This window comes from Oncorhynchus mykiss, chromosome 2 (genome assembly GCF_013265735.2).
Source record: "Oncorhynchus mykiss isolate Arlee chromosome 2, USDA_OmykA_1.1, whole genome shotgun sequence".
NCBI lineage: Eukaryota > Metazoa > Chordata > Actinopteri > Salmoniformes > Salmonidae > Oncorhynchus > Oncorhynchus mykiss.
Genome location: NC_048566.1, coordinates 14924605 through 14943966, shown reverse-complemented (window position 1 = coordinate 14943966; position 19362 = coordinate 14924605). Strand labels below are relative to the sequence as shown.

At 45.6% G+C, this 19362-nt stretch overlaps 2 protein-coding genes across 2 annotated transcripts in view; both read left to right on the top strand.

Moving 5' to 3' along the window:
- LOC110507950 (DNA repair and recombination protein RAD54B) overlaps positions 1-3289 on the top strand; it is a 33679-nt gene extending 30390 nt beyond the window's left edge. Inside the window, exons 13-15 of the mRNA XM_036938620.1 lie at positions 302-563; positions 758-1022; positions 2902-3289. Of these exons, the coding sequence (XP_036794515.1) occupies positions 302-563; positions 758-1022; positions 2902-3122 (748 nt within the window). The 3' untranslated portion in view covers positions 3123-3289. The remainder of the gene's footprint in view (positions 1-301; positions 564-757; positions 1023-2901) is intronic.
- A 10688-nt stretch (positions 3290-13977) lies between these two features.
- gem (GTP binding protein overexpressed in skeletal muscle) lies at positions 13978-17865 on the top strand. The gene is made up of 4 exons (XM_021620950.2): positions 13978-14738; positions 14992-15068; positions 15221-15425; positions 17108-17865. The coding sequence occupies exons 1-4, from the start codon at positions 14384-14386 to the stop codon at positions 17389-17391; spliced, it is 921 nt and encodes a 306-aa protein (XP_021476625.2). The 5' UTR covers positions 13978-14383; the 3' UTR covers positions 17392-17865.
- Positions 17866-19362: the final 1497 nt, after the last annotated feature.

The following is a 19362-nucleotide window of genomic DNA, read 5'->3' as shown; positions in this document are numbered from 1 at the left end:
TTTCAATGGAATGTTGGCAGTTAATTAGAAACATTTATATATCATTCCTCTAAAACTGTCTGGCTAACAAACACACGGCAGATAAATTCTTAAAATGCATTACTTTATATAATATCTTATATACAATATCTTATCACAGAACTCCCTGACCAACATGGCTGATCTTTAGACCATCATAAGAAGGTTCATGTCCAGTCTAGTATTCTAATTCTATGGTTGACCCACTCATACTCTGGCACATAACCGTGAGATGATCTTGACCATCTTGATCCTGTGTGTGTGAATATGTGTGTGTGTACAGGGTGGTGTTGGTGTCCAACTACACTCAGACGTTAGACCTACTCCAGGACCTGTGTGTCCACCTGGGCTACACCTACTGTCGCCTGGACGGCAACACCCCCACCATCCAGAGGCAGCGATTGGTGGACAACTTCAACAGCCCTCACTCCGCCCACTTCCTCTTCCTCCTGAGTTCTAAAGCCGGAGGGTTGGGGCTTAACCTGATCGGCGCCTCCCACCTGGTCCTATACGACATCGACTGGAACCCTGCCAACGATATACAGGTACACACACACACACTCTCACTCACCAGCATTAGTGTATGTTTCGTTCACATCTGAAACACACATTTACACGTTACTGGTCAGTCAGTACCTGCTATGCTCTTGGAGGAGTGAGGATGAGGAAGAGGCCTTCCTCCTGATGTGATAGTTGGGCTGATGTGTGTGTGTCTGTCTGTGTGTCTGTCCCCCTCCAGGCAATGTCACGAGTGTGGAGAGACGGACAGAAGAAGACTGTTCACATCTACCGCCTGCTCACTGCAGGTACCATAGAGGAGCGTATCTTCCAGAGGCAGGTGTCCAAACAGGGGCTTTCTGGGACAGTGGTGGACTTGGGGAAAGGGGCGGAGCACACCAGCTTCTCCTCCAATGAGCTGCGAGATCTCTTCAGTCTGACGGACACACCCTGTCTCACTCACGACCTGCTACACTGCAGCTGCAGTATGGACGGATCAGCCCCGGGTAATATATATATATATATACACTGCTCAAAAAAATAAAGGGAACACTTAAACAACACAATGTAACTCCAAGTCAATCACACTTCTGTGAAATCAAACTGTCCACTTAGGAAGCAACACTGATTGACAATACATTTCACATGCTGTTGTGCAAATGGAATAGACAACAGGTGGAAATTATAGGCAATTAGCAAGACACACCCAATAAAGGAGTGGTTCTGCAGGTGGTGACCACAGACCACTTCTCAGTTCCTCTGCTTCCTGGCTGATGTTTTGGTCACTTTTGAATGCTGGCGGTGCTTTCACTCTAGTGGTAGCATGAGACGGAGTCTACAACCCACACAAGTGGCTCAGGTAGTGCAGCTCATCCAGGATGGCACATCAATGTGAGCTGTGGCAAGAAGGTTTGCTGTGTCTGTCAGCGTACTGTCCAGAGCATGGAGGCGCTACCAGGAGACAGGCCAGTACATCAGGAGACGTGGAGGAGGCCGTAGGAGGGCAACAACCCAGCAGCAGGACCGCTACCTCCGCCTTTGTGCAAGGAGGAGCACTGCCAGAGCCCTGCAAAATGACCTCAAGCAGGCCACAAATGTGCATGTGTGCTCAAACGGTCAGAAACAGACTCCATGAGGACTCCTGGACAGTCTGTGGTGCAACGTGGCGTTGGTGGATGGAGCGGAACATGATGTCCCAGATGTGCTCAATTGGATTCAGGTCTGGGGAACGGGCGGGCCAGTCCATAGCATCAATGCCTTCCTCTTGCAGGAACTGCTGACACACTCCAGCCACATGAGGTCTAGCATTGTCTTGCATTAGGAGGAACCCAGGGCCAACCGCACCAGCATATGGTCTCACAAGGGGTCTGAGGATCTCATCTCGGTACCTAATGGCAGTCAGGCAACCTCTGGCGAGCACATGGAGGGCTGTGCGGCCCCCCAAAGAAATGCCACCCCACACCATGACTGACCCACCGCCAAACCGGTCATGCTGGAGGATGTTGCAGGCAGCAGAATGTTCTCCACGGTGTCTCCAGACTCTGTCACGTCTGTCACATGTGCTCAGTGTGAACCTGCTTTCATCTGTGAAGAGCACAGAGCGCCAGTGGCGAATTTGGTGTTCTCTGGCAAATGCCAAACGTCCTACACGGTGTTGGGCTGTAAGCACAACCCCCACCTGTGGACGTCGGACCCTCATACCACCCTCATGGAGTCTGTTTCTGACCGTTTGAGCAGACACATGCACATTTGTGGCCTGCTGGAGGTCATTTTGCAGGGCTCTGGCAGTGCTCCTCCTGCTCCTCCTTGCACAAAGGCGGAGGTAGCGGTCCTGCTGCTGGGTTGTAGCCCTCCTACGGCCTCCTCCACGTCTCCTGATGTACTGGCCTGTCTCATGGTAGCGCCTCCATGCTCTGGACACTACGCTGACAGACACAGCAAACCTTCTTGCCACAGCTCGCATTGATGTGCCATCCTGGATGAGCTGCATTACCTGAGCCACTTGTGTGGGTTGTAGACTCCGTCTCATGCTACCACTAGAGTGAAAGCACCGCCAGCATTCAAAAGTGACCAAAACATCAGCCAGGAAGCATAGGAACTGAGAAGTGGTCTGTGGTCACCACCTGCAGAACCACTCCTTTATTGGGGGTGTTGCTAATTGCCTATAATTTCCACCTGTTGTCTATTCCATTTGCACAACAGCATGTGAAATGTATTGTCAATCAGTGTTGCTTCCTAAGTGGACAGTTTGATTTCACAGAAGTGTGATTGACTTGGAGTTACATTGTGTTGTTTAAGTGTTCCCTTTATTTTTTTGAGCAGTGTATAATCACACCCGTTGTCTGCTTGTGTTTTTATTTAATGTGTTTCTTGTGTTTATTATAGAAGAAGGAGAGGATGAGGCACCTGCGTCTGATAGGCCGTGCCAGCTGGGTCGTCAAGGTGACCGTGGTGGGGCGGGGCAGAAGCATCTGAGCATGTCAGAGCTGATGCAGTGGAGACACTTCGCAGGGGACACACACACCTTCAGAGATGCTTACCTGGACCATGCACGAACCCACATCTCCTTCGCCTTCCAGTCCACCATCTCACACATCACTCAATAACACACACACACAGGCTTTCCACAAATGACCTCATGCAGAGACCTAAGAATTGTCCCTTTCTGAGAAACATTGGACTATGTTATTCTGTCTTTATATTCTCTACTGTTTTTACAGTTTGATAGAAGAGAACGTGTAAATTATGGAATAAACTGCTACGTTATACTGTGTATTCTATCAGTCTTTTTTTCTGTTGCAGAAATAACAAGATGAATCAAACACTGCAGATGAATCAAACACTGCTGATGAATCAAACACTGCAGATCAAATCAAATGTTATTTGTGACATGCGCCGAATACCACAGGTGGAGTAGACCTGACCGTGAAACGCTTACTTACATGAATCAAACACTGCAAATTAATCAAATCAAATTGTGTTGTTCACACACATGTTATTGCAGGTGTAGTGAAATGCTTGTGTTCCTAGCTCCAACAGTGCAGTAGTATCTAAACACTGCAAATGTATCAACCACTGCAGATTAATTAAACTCTCTCCATTAAAACCTGTGTTTGACTTTTAGGGATGGAGAGGTGGAAATTACTTCTGGAATGAGAGGTATCCAGCTGAATGAGTGTCCATGTCAACTGTTTTATTCTTGGCAAAGTGTGTGTTTCCACTGTCTTCAACTGTTTCATAAAGGTTTATATTATCTGAGTTATAGTCCAGAACCACACACACAGCAAGGCTGGCATGAAGGGAATGTGAACACATGCCACCACCCTGGGAGAGCCAGCCTCAGTACAGTAGTTACTACTGGTAGAGATGGGGCCTCAGTACTGTAGTTACTACTGGTAGAGATGGGGCCTCAGTACTGTAGTTACTACTGGTAGAGATGGGGCCTCAGTACTGTAGTTACTACTGGTAGAGATGGAGCCTCAGTACTGTAGTTACTACTGGTAGAGATGGAGAACCTCAGTACTGTAGTTACTACTGGTAGAGATGGAGAACCTCAGTACTGTAGTTACTACTGGTAGAGATGGAGCCTCAGTACTGTAGTTACTACTGGTAGAGATGGAGAACCTCAGTACTGTAGTTACTACTGGTAGAGATGGAGAACCTCAGTACTGTAGTTACTACTGGTAGAGATGGAGACCCTCAGGACTGTAGTTACTACTGGTAGAGATGGAGAGCCTCAGTACTGTAGTTACTACTGGTAGAGATGGAGAGCCTCAGTACTGTAGTTACTACTGGTAGAGATGGAGCCTCAGTACTGTAGTTACTACTGGTAGAGATGGAGCCTCAGTACTGTAGTTACTACTGGTAGAGATGGAGCCTCAGTACTGTAGTTACTACTGGTAGAGATGGGGCCTCAGTACTGTAGTTACTACTGGTAGAGATGGAGCCTCAGTACTGTAGTTACTACTGGTAGAGATGGAGAGCCTCAGTACTGTAGTTACTACTGGTAGAGATGGAGAGCCTCAGTACTGTGGTTACTACTGGTAGAGATGGAGAGCCTCAGTACTGTGGTTACTACTGGTAGAGATGGAGCCTCAGTACTGTAGTTACTACTGGTAGAGATGGAGAGCCTCAGTACTGTAGATACTACTGGTAGAGATGGAGAGCCTCAGTACTGTAGATACTACTGGTAGAGATGGAGAGCCTCAGTACTGTGGTTACTACTGGTAGAGATGGAGAGCCTCAGTACTGTGGATACTACTGGTAGAGATGGAGAGCCTCAGTACTGTAGTTACTACTGGTAGAGATGGAGAGCCTCAGTACTGTAGATACTACTGGTAGAGATGGAGAGCCTCAGTACTGTGGTTACTACTGGTAGAGATGGAGAGCCTCAGTACTGTGGTTACTACTGGTAGAGATGGAGAGCCTCAGTACTGTAGTTACTACTGGTAGAGATGGAGAGCCTCAGTACTGTGGTTACTACTGGTAGAGATGGAGAGCCTCAGTACTGTAGTTACTACTGGTAGAGATGGAGAACCTCAGTACTGTGGTTACTACTGGTAGAGATGGAGAACCTCAGTACTGTAGTTACTACTGGTAGAGATGGAGAGCCTCAGTACTGTGGTTACTACTGGTAGAGATGGAGAGCCTCTACTGTGGTTACTACTGGTAGAGATGGAGAACCTCAGTGCTGTAGTTACTACTGGTAGAGATGGAGAGCCTCAGTACTGTAGATACTACTGGTAGAGATGGAGAGCCTCAGTACTGTAGTTACTACTGGTAGAGATGGAGAGCCTCAGTACTGTAATTACTACTGGTAGAGATGGAGAGCCTCAGTACTGTAATTACTACTGGTAGAGATGGAGAACCTCAGTACTGTAGTTACTACTGGTAGAGATGGAGCCTCAGTACTGTAGTTACTACTGGTAGAGATGGAGAACCTCAGTACTGTAGTTACTACTGGTAGAGATGGAGAGCCTCAGTACTGTAGATACTACTGGTAGAGATGGAGCCTCAGTACTGTAGTTACTACTGGTAGAGATGGAGCCTCAGTACTGTAGTTACTACTGGTAGAGATGGAGCCTCAGTACTGTAGTTACTACTGGTAGAGATGGAGCCTCAGTACTGTAATTACTACTGGTAGAGATGGAGCCTCAGTACTGTAGTTACTACTGATAGAGATGGAGCCTCTTATCTCCTGCTGCTAGAGGTCTGCCCATTTGAATTGTGTGTCCTTTGGTGTGTGTGTGTCGTAATTTGTCTGCTGCAGCACCAAGCAGCTGCGTGGGACTTATGGATCAGGGTGTGTCCACTGTCCTGGTTTCAGATGATTTAGTCTGTGTTTGTGTATGTGTGGCATTGTTGGTTGATTTGTATGGCAGATTGAATGGAGTCTGTCTGACATGCCCTGTCCTCAACAGAAACACAATTATTATAATTATTACACAACACAAGTGATCAGGCCCACACCCTGTGTTTGTCAGCTAGGCTGGTTGTGTAATAACTCGGTCTGAATTGCATTCAGCTCTCCCTTTTAGTGTAGTGATATAGCGGAAACTGCTGGAGTGGGCCTTGAACCAGTAACCCTGCACTTAGTTACAGGGCAATTTCTCTACCTCCCATGACATAAAGGCCCAGACTATTGACAGAGGAAGTACTGTAGGTCTGACCAACTTGGTATTATTGTGTCACGTTCTGACCATAGTTCTTTTGTGTTTTCCTTGTTTTAGTGTTGGTCAGGACGTGAGCTGGGTGGGCAGTCTATGTTGTGTGTCTGGTTTGTCTATTTCTATGTTTGGCCTGATATGGTTCTCAATCAGAGGCAGGTGTTAGTCATTGTCTCTGATTGGGAACCATATTTAGGTAGCCTGTTTTGTGTTGGGATTTGTGGGTGATTGTTTCTTTTCTTTGTGTCTATGCACCAGATAGGACTGTTTTCACATTTATTGTTTTGTAGTTAGTTCATGTTAAGTGTCTCTTATTAAAGAACCATGAACTCCAACCACGCTGCGTTTTGGTCCGCCTCTCCTTCCCAGGAAGAAAGCTGTTACATATTGAACCGGGTTCATCCCCGAGCCTCAAGACCATTAGCCTACAGAGTTAAAGCCTAAATATATTGGCACTTTTAGACAATTTATAATTTCTTCTAAAATCAGTTGACATTGAAAAACGTTTGGTGTTAACACGTGTAATTGTTTGATTAACAATTTCACAGGACCTAAACAATTATAATAATCAAAACTGAAATTGAGATTTATCACTTCAAAGTAAAAAATAAATAAAAAATGTTATTACAAATTCTCATTTCTTTGGTTCGAGGCAAGTCATACTCGGCAAGTGTAGTTTCTCACCTGTGGTAAGTACAGGTGCGTACTGGGTAAAAATAGCCATTCAAGCAGTTTTGAAAGAGAAAACAAAACATTCTGCCCCATTGCACTCCATTGTAAAGTACAAGGTTGCCAATATATTTGACCGTATCGGTATATGCATGAGATTCGAGTCTTCATGGCACAGACAAGATGACTCATCATACGAACGCAGTTTCCCAAACCACTTCCTCTACATCTGCGTCCATACAGAGAGAAGAGACAGTTAAAGTACTACCTTGAGTTCTTTGCAAAATGGCATCACCATAGCAACCATCTCTATGTAACTCATGATTGCATTCAGCCTCGCACTCCCGCTAAGAGCACGTCATGGTGCCGTGAGACGCATCTCGCCTCAGACACAGTGCATTGTGGGTTCTATAGACCATGTTGTTTTTCACGTGTCCAGCAGACAAGAGAGTCAAACAGTCACTCTCTATCCAGACAGTGATCTTTGTTGAGAGGACATGACACACACTAATGGAAAGTTGTTAGAAACGCTCCTGTGTGTCTAACACGCACACACAAGGACACACACACACAGACAAGTAGACTGTGTGTGAGTCCAGGCTTATTGTTGAAGAAGGTATGAATAGAGATGTGGTATGAACCTTATAGGTCACTGCAATAGTGTATTAGTGCACATCCATTCACTAGGCTTTAATCCAGGGCCCACAGACTCACCGTTTTACTGTCGTGTCTATTCATCAAAAGTATATTAATAGCAAACAACAAGCATTAGCAGCAGATGATAAAAGGGCATGTTTGGGACTGGAATGGCTGCTCTGACTCTGACTGACTGGACCGGCTGCTCTGACTCTGACTGGCTGGATCGGCTGCTCTGACTCTGACTGACTGGATCGGCTGCTCTGACTGACTGGACCAGCTGCACTGACTCTGACTGGACCGGCTGCTCTGACTCTGACTGGCTGGATCGGCTGCTCTGACTCTGACTGACTGGATCGGCTGCTCTGACTCTGACTGGACCGGCTACTCTGACTGACTGGACCGGCTGCTCTGACTCTGACTGACTGGACCGGCTGCTCTGACTCTGACTGGACTGGCTGCTCTGACTCTGACTGACTGGAATGGCTGCTCTGACTCTGACTGACTGGATCGGCTGCTCTGACTCTGACTGGCTGGATCGGCTGCTCTGACTCTGACTGACTGGACCGGCTGCTCTGACTCTGACTGGACCGGCTGCTCTGACTCTGACTGGACTGGCTGCTCTGACTCTGACTGGACCATAGTCCCCCCACAAACACACACACCCTGATGGTGTTTTAGCACTTAACAGGGATTTATTGTCCTCTCAGCCATCGGTCCGGCCGATGAGATCAGCTGAGATCAGCAGGATTTAATAAACAGCAGCCTCTCTGACCAGGACCTGATTTCACAGCAGTCTCTCCTCTCCTCTTTGACCAGGACCTGATACCACAGCAGCCTCTCCTCTCTGACCAGGACCCAATACCACAGCAGCCTCTCCTCTCTGACCAGGACCTGATACCACAGCAGCCTCTCTCCTCTTTGACCAGGACCTGATACCACAGCAGCCTCTCCTCTCTGACCAGGACCTTATACCACAGCAGCCTCTCCTCTCCTCTCTGACCAGGACCTGATACCACAGCAGCCTCTCCTCTCCTCTCTGACCAGGACCTGATACCACAGCAGCCTCTCCTCTCCTCTTTGACCAGGACCTGATACCACAGCAGCCTCTCCTCTCTGACCAGAACCTGATACCACAGCAGCCTCTCCTCTCTGACCAGGACCCAATACCACAGCAGCCTCTCCTCTCTGACCAGAACCTGATACCACAGCAGCCTCTCCTCTCTGACCAGGACCTGACACCACAGCAGTGGACATGAGAGTGCCAGTGTACAGGGCAGGACTGGGGGACCAAGTGTACAGGGCCAAGCACCTGGGGTCTGCTGCATCTGCTGGGCTTATGACATAACGCTATGAATGTCTGACGTAGCATGCACTAGGTCAGACCAGCCCATTATACCTGTTGCACCACCCAGACGTAACATCCAGGCGGGTCCTTCCTACACTCGGTGAACAGGCATAGGTTTGAAACTCAGCCCCATCCTTCATTGTCTACAGCAGTGTGTGTGTGTGAGCGCTCCTCATCTTTGCTCTCTGCCTGCCTGTCGGTCTGGCTGTCCTCAGCTGAATCTGATTGATCCTGACCCCAAGTTAGAACAGCTCCAGATTACAGTGTTAGGATCAGTGATAGAGGTTGTGAGCCAACCAACCTTCCTGCTGTTACCTGAGGAGACCTGGGGATGTGACAACCGTTTGGACTACTGCACGGTTTCCCAAACTAGGTCTACATGGGTGCACATTTAGGTTTTTGCCCCAGCACTACACAGCTGACTCAAATAATCAAAGCTGGATGATGAGTTGGTTATTTGAATCAGCTGTGTAGTGCTATGGCAAAAAACGAATTGTGCACCCATGGGGGGGGGGGGGGGGGGGGGGTGTTTGGGAAACCCTGGACTACTGCACCTTATAGACATGTGAAATGAAACCTGGCCCAATAATGTGAATAGTATAAATGTGGATGACAGGACTCTTGTCTGGTGCCTGAATTGTGAAAGAGTGTGTGAGTGGATATGTGTATGTGGAAGTGTGATTGTGGGGACTTATCATTGTCATTATTTTAGTTTGTTAGGTAGGAAAAGAGATGCTTTTGCATAAGTTGGGGGAGGACATCAGAGGACTGTGTGACTCGTAATGTAACTCCTGGCCCAGTGTGACTCATGGTTTCACTCCTGGCCCAGTGTTACTTGTGGTGTAACTCCTGGACCAGTGTGACTCATGGTTTTACTCCTGGCCCAGTGTGACTCATGGATTTACTCCTGGCCCAGTGTGACTTGTGATGTAACTCCTGGCCCAGTGTGACTTGTGGTGTAACTCCTGGCCCAGTGTTTCATCTCATTGGCGGTATTAATCTAAGTATTCCGTAAGCCTACTGCAGTAAGGCGACCTCTAAATCTAAAGAAACAATTGATTCTCTGCTAAAATCTGGGTAAAAGATTAAAAGGAATGTGTGTCTTATTCATTACATTTAGTAATGTCTTTCTTTTCTAAAGTCTACCAACCTTGCCAGCAGGCTTGTTAGTTAGACAAGCTACAGTGCATTTGGAAAGTGTTCAGACCCCTTGACTTTTCCCACATTTTGTTACATTTCAGCCTTATTCTAAAGTGGATTAAATAATGTTTTTACCTCATCAGTCTACACACAGTACCCCATAATGACCAGTGAAAACAGTTTTTTAGACATTCTTTGCAACTTTATTCAAAATGAAAAACAGAAATACCTTATTTACATAAGTATTCAGACCCTTTGCTATGAGTCTCAAATTTGAGCTCAGGTGCATCCTGTTTCCATTGATCATCCTTGAGATGTTTCTACAACTTGACTTGAGTCCACCTGTGGTAAATTCAATTGATTGTACATGACTTGGAAAGGCACATAGTGCCTTGCAAAAGTATTCGGCTCCCTTGAACTTTGCGACCTTTTACCACATTTCAGGCTTCAAACATAAAGATATAAAACTGTATTTTTTTGTGAAGAATCAACAACAAGTGGGACACAATCATGAAGTGGAACGACATTTATTGGATATTTCAAACTTTTTTAACAAATCAAAAACTGAAAAATTGGGCGTGCAAAATTATTCAGCCCCTTTACTTTCAGTGCAGCAAATGATCTCCAGAAGTTCAGTGAGGATCTCTGAATGATCCAATGTTGACCTAAATGACTAATGATGATAAATACAATCCACCTGTGTGTAATCAAGTCTCCGTATAAATGCACCAGCACTGTGATAGTCTCAGAGGTCCGTCAAAAGCGCAGAGAGCATCATGAAGAACAAGGAACACACCAGGCAGGTCCGAGATACTGTTGTGAAGAAGTTTAAAGCCGGATTTGGATACAAAAAGATTTCCCAAGCTTTAAACATCCCAAGGAGCACTGTGCAAGCGATAATATTGAAATGGAAGGAGTATCAGACCACTGCAAATCTACCAAGACCTGGCCGTCCCTCTAAACTTTCAGCTCATACAAGGAGAAGACTGATCAGAGATGCAGCCAAGAGGCCCATGATCACTCTGGATGAACTGCAGAGATCTACAGCTGAGGTGGGAGACTCTGTCCATAGGACAACAATCAGTCGTATATTGCACAAATCTGGCCTTTATGGAAGAGTGGCAAGAAAGCAATTTCTTAAAGATATCCATAAAAAGTGTTGTTTAAAGTTTGCCACAAGCCACCTGGGAGACACATGTGGAAGAAGGTGCTCTGGTCAGATGAAACCAAAATTGAACTTTTTGGCAACAATGCAAAATGTTATGTTTGGCGTAAAAGCAACACAGCTGAACACACCATCCACACTGTCAAACATGGTGGTGGCAGCATCATGGTTTGGGCCTGCTTTTCTTCAGTAGGGACAGGGAAGATGGTTAAAATTGATGGGAAGATGGATGGAGCCAAATACAGGACCATTCTGGAAGAAAACCTGATGGAGTCTGCAAAAGACCTGAGACTGGGACGGAGATTTGCCTTCCAACAAGACAATGATCCAAAACATAAAGCAAAATCTACAATGGAATGGTTCAAAAATAAACATATCCAGGTGTTAGAATGGCCAAGTCAAAGTCCAGACCTGAATCCAATCGAGAATCTGTGGAAAGAACTGAAAAGTGCTGTTCACAAATGCTCTCCATCCAACCTCACTGAGCTCGAGCTGTTTTGCAAGGAGGAATGGGAAAAAATGTCAGTCTCTCGATGTGCAAAACTGATAGAGACATACCCCAAGCGACTTACAGCTGTAATCGCAGCAAAAGGTGGCGCTACAAAGTATTAACTTAAGGGGGCTGAATAATTTTGCACGCCCAATTTTTCAGTTTTTGATTTGTTAAAAAAGTTTGAAATATCCAATAAATGTCGTTCCACTTCATGATTGTGTCCCACTTGTTGTTGATTCTTCACAAAAAAATACAGTTTTATATCTTTATGTTTGAAGCCTGAAATGTGGCAAAAGGTCGTAAAGTTCAAGGGGGCCGAATACTTTCGCAAGGCACTGTACCTGTGCCTTTTCTGGTCCCACAGTTGACAGTGCAAGTCATATCAAAAACCAAGTCAAGAGGTCGAAAGAATTGTCCGTAGAGCTCCTAGACAGCATTGAAGGTCTTCAAGAACACAGTGGCCTCCATCATTCTTAAATGGGAGAAGTTTGGACTCTTCCTAGAGCTGGCCACCCGGCCAAACTGAACAATCAGGGGAGAAGGGCCTTGGTCAGGGAGATGACCAAGAACCCGAAAGTCACTCCGACAGAGCTCCATCGTTCCTCTGTGGAGATAGGAGAACCTTCCAGAGGGACAGCCATCTCTCAGGACTTTATGGTAGAGTGGCCAGATGGAAGCCTCAGTAAAAGGCACATGACAGCATGCTTGGAGTTTGCCAAAAGGCATCAAAAGGACTCTCAGACCATGAGAAACAAGATTATCTGGTCTGATGAAACCAAGATTGAACTCTTTGGCCTGAATGCCAAGCGTCACGTCTGGAGGAAACCTGGCACTATCCCTATGGTGAAGCATGGTGACGACAGCATCATGCTGTGGGAATGTTTTTCAGCGGCAGGGACTGGAGGACTAGTCAGGATCGAGGCAACGATGAACGGAGCAAAGTACAGAGAGATCCTTTACGAAACCTGCTGCAGATCACTCAGGACCTCAGATTGGGAGTGAAGGTTCACCTTCCAACAGAACAACGACCCTAAGCATACAGCCAAGAAAACGCATGAGTGGCTTTGGGACAAGTCTCTGAATGTCCTTGAGTGGCCCAGCCAGAGCCCGGACTTGAACCCGATCTAACATCTCTGGAGAGACCTGAAAATAGCTGTGAAGCGACACTCCCCATCCAACCTGACAGAGCTTTAGAGGATCTGCAGAGAAGAATGGGAGAAACTTCCCAAATACAGGTGTGCCAAGTTTGTAGTGTCATACCCAAGATTCAAGGCTGTAATCGCTGCCAAAGGTGCTTCAGCAAAGTACTGAGTAAAGTGTCTGTATACTTACGTAAATGAAACGTTTACGTTTTTTTTTATACATTTGCAAACATTTCTATAAACCTGTTTTTGCTTTGTCATTATGGGGCATTGTGTGTGGATTGGTGAGGGAAAAAAACAATGTAATCAATGTTATAATAAGGCTGTAACGTAATAAAATGTGGAAAAAGTCAAGGGGTCTGAATACTATCCAAATGCACTGTAGCTACTCTAACTTGATAGCCTGAAATGGCTCTTGGTAGCTAGTTATGAGGCTAGCTAAAGCCAACTTCATAAAATATCTATGTGGCTAGTAGTATTACAGAGAAACAACAACAACATATCTTTTTTATTATTCTTGTTTTTTAAACAGGACACATCTGAGGGGGCATGTGCCCTTGTGCCCCCTGTGGGCATGATGCCTCTGCCTAGAGGAGAATGTACTGGGGACTTCTGTCACTCAAATGCACGGCTTTATATGACCTTTTTCCATTGCAGCACCAGAGCGTAACCAGTGATTATGTTAATGTGAGCTCTACTGTTATTTTTGGGGAAGTGTGTTTCCATCACCCAGTGTGACACTAAAGACGTGTGAAGAGGAGAATCAACAACTTCTGCATAATCAAAACAGTTGCTTTGTGAGAAAGTGTTAACCCTGGATCTTAATGCATGATCACAGTTAGCCATTGTTATGTAAAGGAACCATGTAGCCATACCAAACATAACATATCATATTACTACTATACTAATTTGGTATCCCGGAATTACGTTTACTATGTTATGTCTAATCTATGAGACCAGGCTGTTATGATATGTCCCTGCTCAGCCTCTACAGTATCAGAAACATTGGCAGTAGCCTACACATGTGGAAACACACATCTCCACTTATCCACTGCTGCCTCTGGGTGGGGGGGCCAGACCCCCTCAACACCACTGGTCCCGAGCCGTGAGAACGCACAAGGGTGAGGGAGGAGACAGACTTGACGTCAGGGAAACCTTATCTCGCGCTGAGCCCTTCTTTATATAAATCTCGCCGCGGAAGAAATCCCATTATAACATTAGAGAGAGACCAATTTACGGGATTACACGCGCTCACAGTGTTCAGAGACCTCAACAATCAAACAGCCTCTTTCTTTCCCATCTCGAGGATTTAACTGTCTACCTGCACTAATGCTTGACTTCCACTGATGTGGGACAACTTCTGACATTTGCTCGTAGCTCTTGATGAACTCTTGTTTCCTGAGTTTGGACATTCGGTTGTATCCAGTCTTCATCCATTTCACTCAATTATGGACTTGTAGGATTTATTTTACTTTCTGAGAATACTTTGGAGATTCTCATCTGTTCCATTATTTGTTTTATAGTCCAGTCCAGTGGTATTTTTTCAGCGCACCTTTATTTTTAAAGGGCGAGTTTTATTAGTTTGACTTATATTATCATCTTATCATCATGCTGTTGAGTATGCGACGACACAGTCTGCGGCTGCAGCACCAACTCCACCGGTGGAGCATCAGTGATACCGGGAGCCACCTATCAGATAGCCTCTCGCCTCCAGCGTGCATGTCCCGCTCCAAATCCTGCACGAACTCCACCGGGGAATCGGATGGGAGCCGCGACAGCTGGGCCTCTTTAGACTCCACAGACTCCGTCATCTCCACTGGGTCTACCGGGAATACCGGCGGCAGCTCGAGACCGTTTCGCGTGGTGCTGCTGGGCGCCAGAGGGGTCGGTAAAACCGCGATTGCCAGCATCTTCGCTGGAGCGGCGGACAGCATGGACAGTGACGAGTGCGAGCTCTATGGAGGTGAATGAATTACAATGCGCTTGATAATAAGGAAAATATGCTTTATAGGGTAGGACAATATTATGACCTTGTGATGGATGTATTTAATGCTGTTGTGCGTAATGGGCACATAGGGAAACATCCACTTGGCCTCCTTTTTACGCATCCATATTACATCAATATAAAAGTAAGATGCTTGAACAATACTAATTGTATGAATATAAATGTTGGTTGTAAATGTGGTTCTTAACACAGTGATTGGTTTGTTCTTCAGATGAGGTGTGTGAGCAGACCGTCACAGTGGATGGAGAGAAAGCCACAGTCACTCTAGTGGACAACTGGGACTCGGAGGTAAGAGAGAAACTTCTAATGGTTACTTGATGAAACTCTAGTCTGTAGGCCTAGTTTGAACTCTGTCTTGCTGTGTGTGTGTTTTAGCCATACTCTAACAGTTTGTTTACATGTCACAGCTCTAACGTAGTCTCTATTTGTGTTCCCTTCAGGATGAGGGAGGGTCGTCTCAGGACCAGTGTATACAGACAGGCGATGCGTACCTGCTGGTCTACTCTATAACTGACCGGTCCTCCTTCCTGAAAGCCTCAGAGCTACGTATATCCCTCCGCCAACACCGCCCTGCCCACCACACGCCAATCATCCTGGTGGGAAACAAGTGTGACTTGGTCCGCCGCAGAGAGGTGTCAGTTAACGGTGAGATTGGAGGCACAGGTTTGGTGTGTGTGTGTGTGTGTGTTTGCATGCGTGCACATGTGTATATAGTTGATGTCAGAAGTTCACATACACTTAGGTTGGAGTCATTCAAACTTGTTTTTCAACCACTCCACAAATTTCTTGTCGGCTAGGACATGAGTAATTTTTTCAACAATTGTTTACAGACAAATTATTTCACTTATAATTAATTCACTGTGTCACAATTTCAGTGGGTCAGAAGTTTACATATTGACATAATTTGAGTCAATTGGATGTATTTGGATGTGGATGTATTTTAAGGCCTACCTTCAAACTCAGTGCCTCTTTGCTTGACATCATGGGAAAATCAAAATAAATCAGCCAAGACCTCAGAAACAAATTGTAGACATCCACAAGTCTGGTTCATCCTTGGGAGCAATTTCCAAACGCCTGAAGGTACCACATTCATCTGTACAAACAATAGTGCGCAAGTATAAACACCATGGGACCACGCAACCATCATACCACTAAGGAAGGAGATGCGTTCTGTCTCCTAGAGATGAACGTACTTTGGTGTGAAAAGTGCAAATCAATCCCAGAACAACAGCAAAGGACGTTGTGAAGATGCTGGAGGAAACAGGTACAAAAGTTTCTATATCCACAGTAAAACAAGTCCTATATTGACATAACGCAAAAGGCTGCTCAGCAAGGAAGAAGCCACTGCTCCAAAACCCCCATAAAAAGCCAGACTTTGGTTTGCAACTGCACATGGGGACAAAGATCTTACTTTTTGGAGAAATGTCCTCTGGTCTGCTGAAACAAAAATAGAACTGTTTGGCCATAATGACCATCATTATGTTTGAAGGTTAAAGGGGAGGGCTTGCAAGCCGAAGAACACCATCCCAACCGTGAAGCACGGGGGTGGCAGCATCATGTTGTGGGGGTGCTTTGCTGCAGGAGGGACTGGTGCACTTCACAAAATAGATGGCATCATGAGGGAAGAATATTATGTGGACATATTGAAGCAACATCTCAAGACATCAGTAAGGAAGTTAAAGCTTGGTCGCAAATGGTTCTCCCAAATGGACAATGACCCCAAGCATACTTCCAAAGATGTGGCAAAATGGCTTAAGGACAACAAAGTCAAGGTATTGGAGTGGCCATCACAAAACCCTGACCTCAATCCCATAGAAAATGTGTGGGCAGAACTGAAAAAGCGTGTGCGAGCAAGGAGGCCTACAAACCTGACTCAGTTACACCAGCTCTGTCAGGAGGAATGGGCCACAAATTCACCCAACTTATTGTGGGAAGCTTGTGGAAGGCTACCCAAAACGTTTGACCCAAGTTAAACAATTTAAAGGCAATGCTACCAAATACTAATTGAGTGTATGTAAACTTCTGACCCACTTGGAATTTGATAAAATAAAGAAAATCTCAAATAAATCATTCTCTCTACTATTCTGACATTTCACATTTTTAAAATAAAGTGGGGATCCTAACTGACCTAAGACAGGGCATTTTTACTAGAATTAAATGTCAGGAATTGTGAAAAACTGAGTTTAAATGCATTTGGCTAAGGTGTATGCAAACTTCCGACTTCAACGGTATGTTACAGAGGGCTGTGGATGAGCTATGGTGTTTGATGGTGTATTTATGAGTTTCTCAGCAGCTATCTGACCATGTGTGACTGTTTTTCCCTCCAGAGGGCCGTGTGTGTGCTGCAGTGTTTGACTGTAAGTTCATTGAGACGTCAGCAGCAATGCAACACAACGTCTGGCCAGCCTTCCATGGCATTGTACAGCAGCTACGACTACGCAGAGACACCAAGGAGAACAACGACCGCCGCAGACACACACACTCACACACACGCCACGACAGCATACCCAAAAAGGCCAAACGCTTCCTGGACAAGATGGTGGCCAAGAACAATGCCAACGTCGCATTCCGCCTGAAGTCCAAATCCTGCCATGACCTTTCAGTGCTCTAAGACCCAGGACACACACACAACCCCACCCCTACTGCAGTCTACATTAGATTGACCCCTCAAAACTGTCACCCCATTCGCCAGCCTCTGTGACGGTCTGGAGAATCAACCAATGGACATGCAGTGTTCTGACAATCTCAGCCGACAGAGCGATTGAAATAGTAAAAGAGAGAGGTGCTAGATAATTAGTGATCTCTAATCCTTTTAGGATCCCTCACTGAGACTCTCTCTCTCTCTCTCTCTCTCTCTATCATCTCTTGTTCTCTCTCCCAAGTGCTTTAACTAGGTTATCCGGACAATTTGAATTCTGATAACAAGGTGTTTGTATGTCTGTGGTTTTGTACATAGTCCTATCTGTCCGATTGAGATAACTGATAATCTGCACTGCTCATCTTGTGTATGTTTTGCTGTGTGTGGATATTTTCCGTTGGTTTTGTTTAGCAGTGGAATAAAATCCATCTTTTCTTTAAAATGTCATAATGTTCACTTGTCTGTGTCTTGCTAGACCTCAATAACATCACACACACAAACATGCTATTGGAACATGACTCAGCAGGTGACACAGAGCAGTTATCCTCCCCTCAGAGGTAATGTGTGTGTGTGTGTGTGTGTGTGTGTGTGTGTGTGTGTGTGTGTGTGTGTGTGTGTGTGTGTGTGTGTGTGTGTGTGTGTGTGTGTGTGTGTGTGTGTGTGTGTGTGTGTGTGTGTGTGTGTGTGTAGGTGGGTGTGTGTTCCCACCAGGATGATTGGCACTGACCCCCTAGAGGCCAGAGTGGGAATGAGAGAGCCATGTCTGGATTAATGACTGACTAGAGAGGGCTGCCTTTAGAAACACTCCTTCAATTGAGGAAGGGGAACTGGACACACAGATATGTCTTGTACAGTGGCATCTCAGATTGTGAGAAGTGAGTGAGTTGTCAAGGTAACATCTTGGAGGAGGAGTCAAGAACCAGGAAGTGGTTAGATAGAAGTCTGATTAAATTGTGTTTGTCTGTCTGTGTGTGTGTCAGGGGCATAGGCATGGGTGGGCTGTGGTGGACACAGGCCCATTCACTGGGGAGACAGGCCCTGCCAGGTCCACCCAATTAGATTGAGCAAAAACAAAAAAATGCAGGCCTATCCACAAATGAATTTCTGGCTATTTCCCTGGTGTATGTGCATGTGTGCATGCATGTTTATTTGCGTTCCTTATCTCAGAGGCAAGTTAGATTAGGTTGATATCCTAATCTTGTTTCAGTACTTTAACACTGATTGATCAAAGTAGATAATTATCGATTATGGATCACCTACTGAACGAGTCAGCATGGAGATGAATACCTTCGTCCTCATCATCATCATCATTGAAGGGTTTGCAGGATGGCAGCACTATTACTGACCAATCTTTCATGGAGGGACAGAGAACTACAGAGATATGGGTTTGTGGTTATACATTTGGGTAATTCTCAACTAACCACATGGTTGGTACCTTTAGTTTAGACCAGTGGTTTTGAACTTTTTTTAAAAATTTGTATTTTACCTTTATTTAACTAGGCAAGTCAGTTAAGAACATATTCTTATTTACAATGACGGCCTACCCCGGCCAAACCCAGATGACGCTGGGTCAATTGTGCTCCGCCCTATGGGACTCCAAATCACAGCCAGAGGTGATGCAGCATGGAGTCTTTTGAATTTTCTTGTGATGCTAAGTGCACAACACCAAGTCAGCAACTGTAAATACAACCAGATCACCTGGCCTGTCTGACTATTTGGGATACAGTTCCTTATTCCACCAATCAGCACACTGTATCAGTTGATTATTACAGGGGACCTATCAGAGGTGTGTGTCTGTGTGAGAAGCAGTCATATCTGTGTCTCAGCTAAGCTCCTCTAAACAGCTTACTACTAGACATTCTCAGACAGGAAGCAGTCATATCTGTGTCTCAGCTAAGCTCCTCTAAACAGCTTACTACTAGACATTCTCAGACAGGAAGCAGT

Excerpts from the sequence above, each read along its gene's own strand:
- gem (XM_021620950.2), top strand. The coding sequence starts at position 14,384 with ATGCTGTTGAGTATGCGACGACACAGTCTGCGGCTGCAGCACCAACTC. Across the intron at positions 14,739-14,991 it reads CGAGTGCGAGCTCTATGGAG|ATGAGGTGTGTGAGCAGACC; the intron begins GTGAATGAATTA and ends TTTGTTCTTCAG. Across the intron at positions 15,426-17,107 it reads CAGAGAGGTGTCAGTTAACG|AGGGCCGTGTGTGTGCTGCA; the intron begins GTGAGATTGGAG and ends TTTTCCCTCCAG.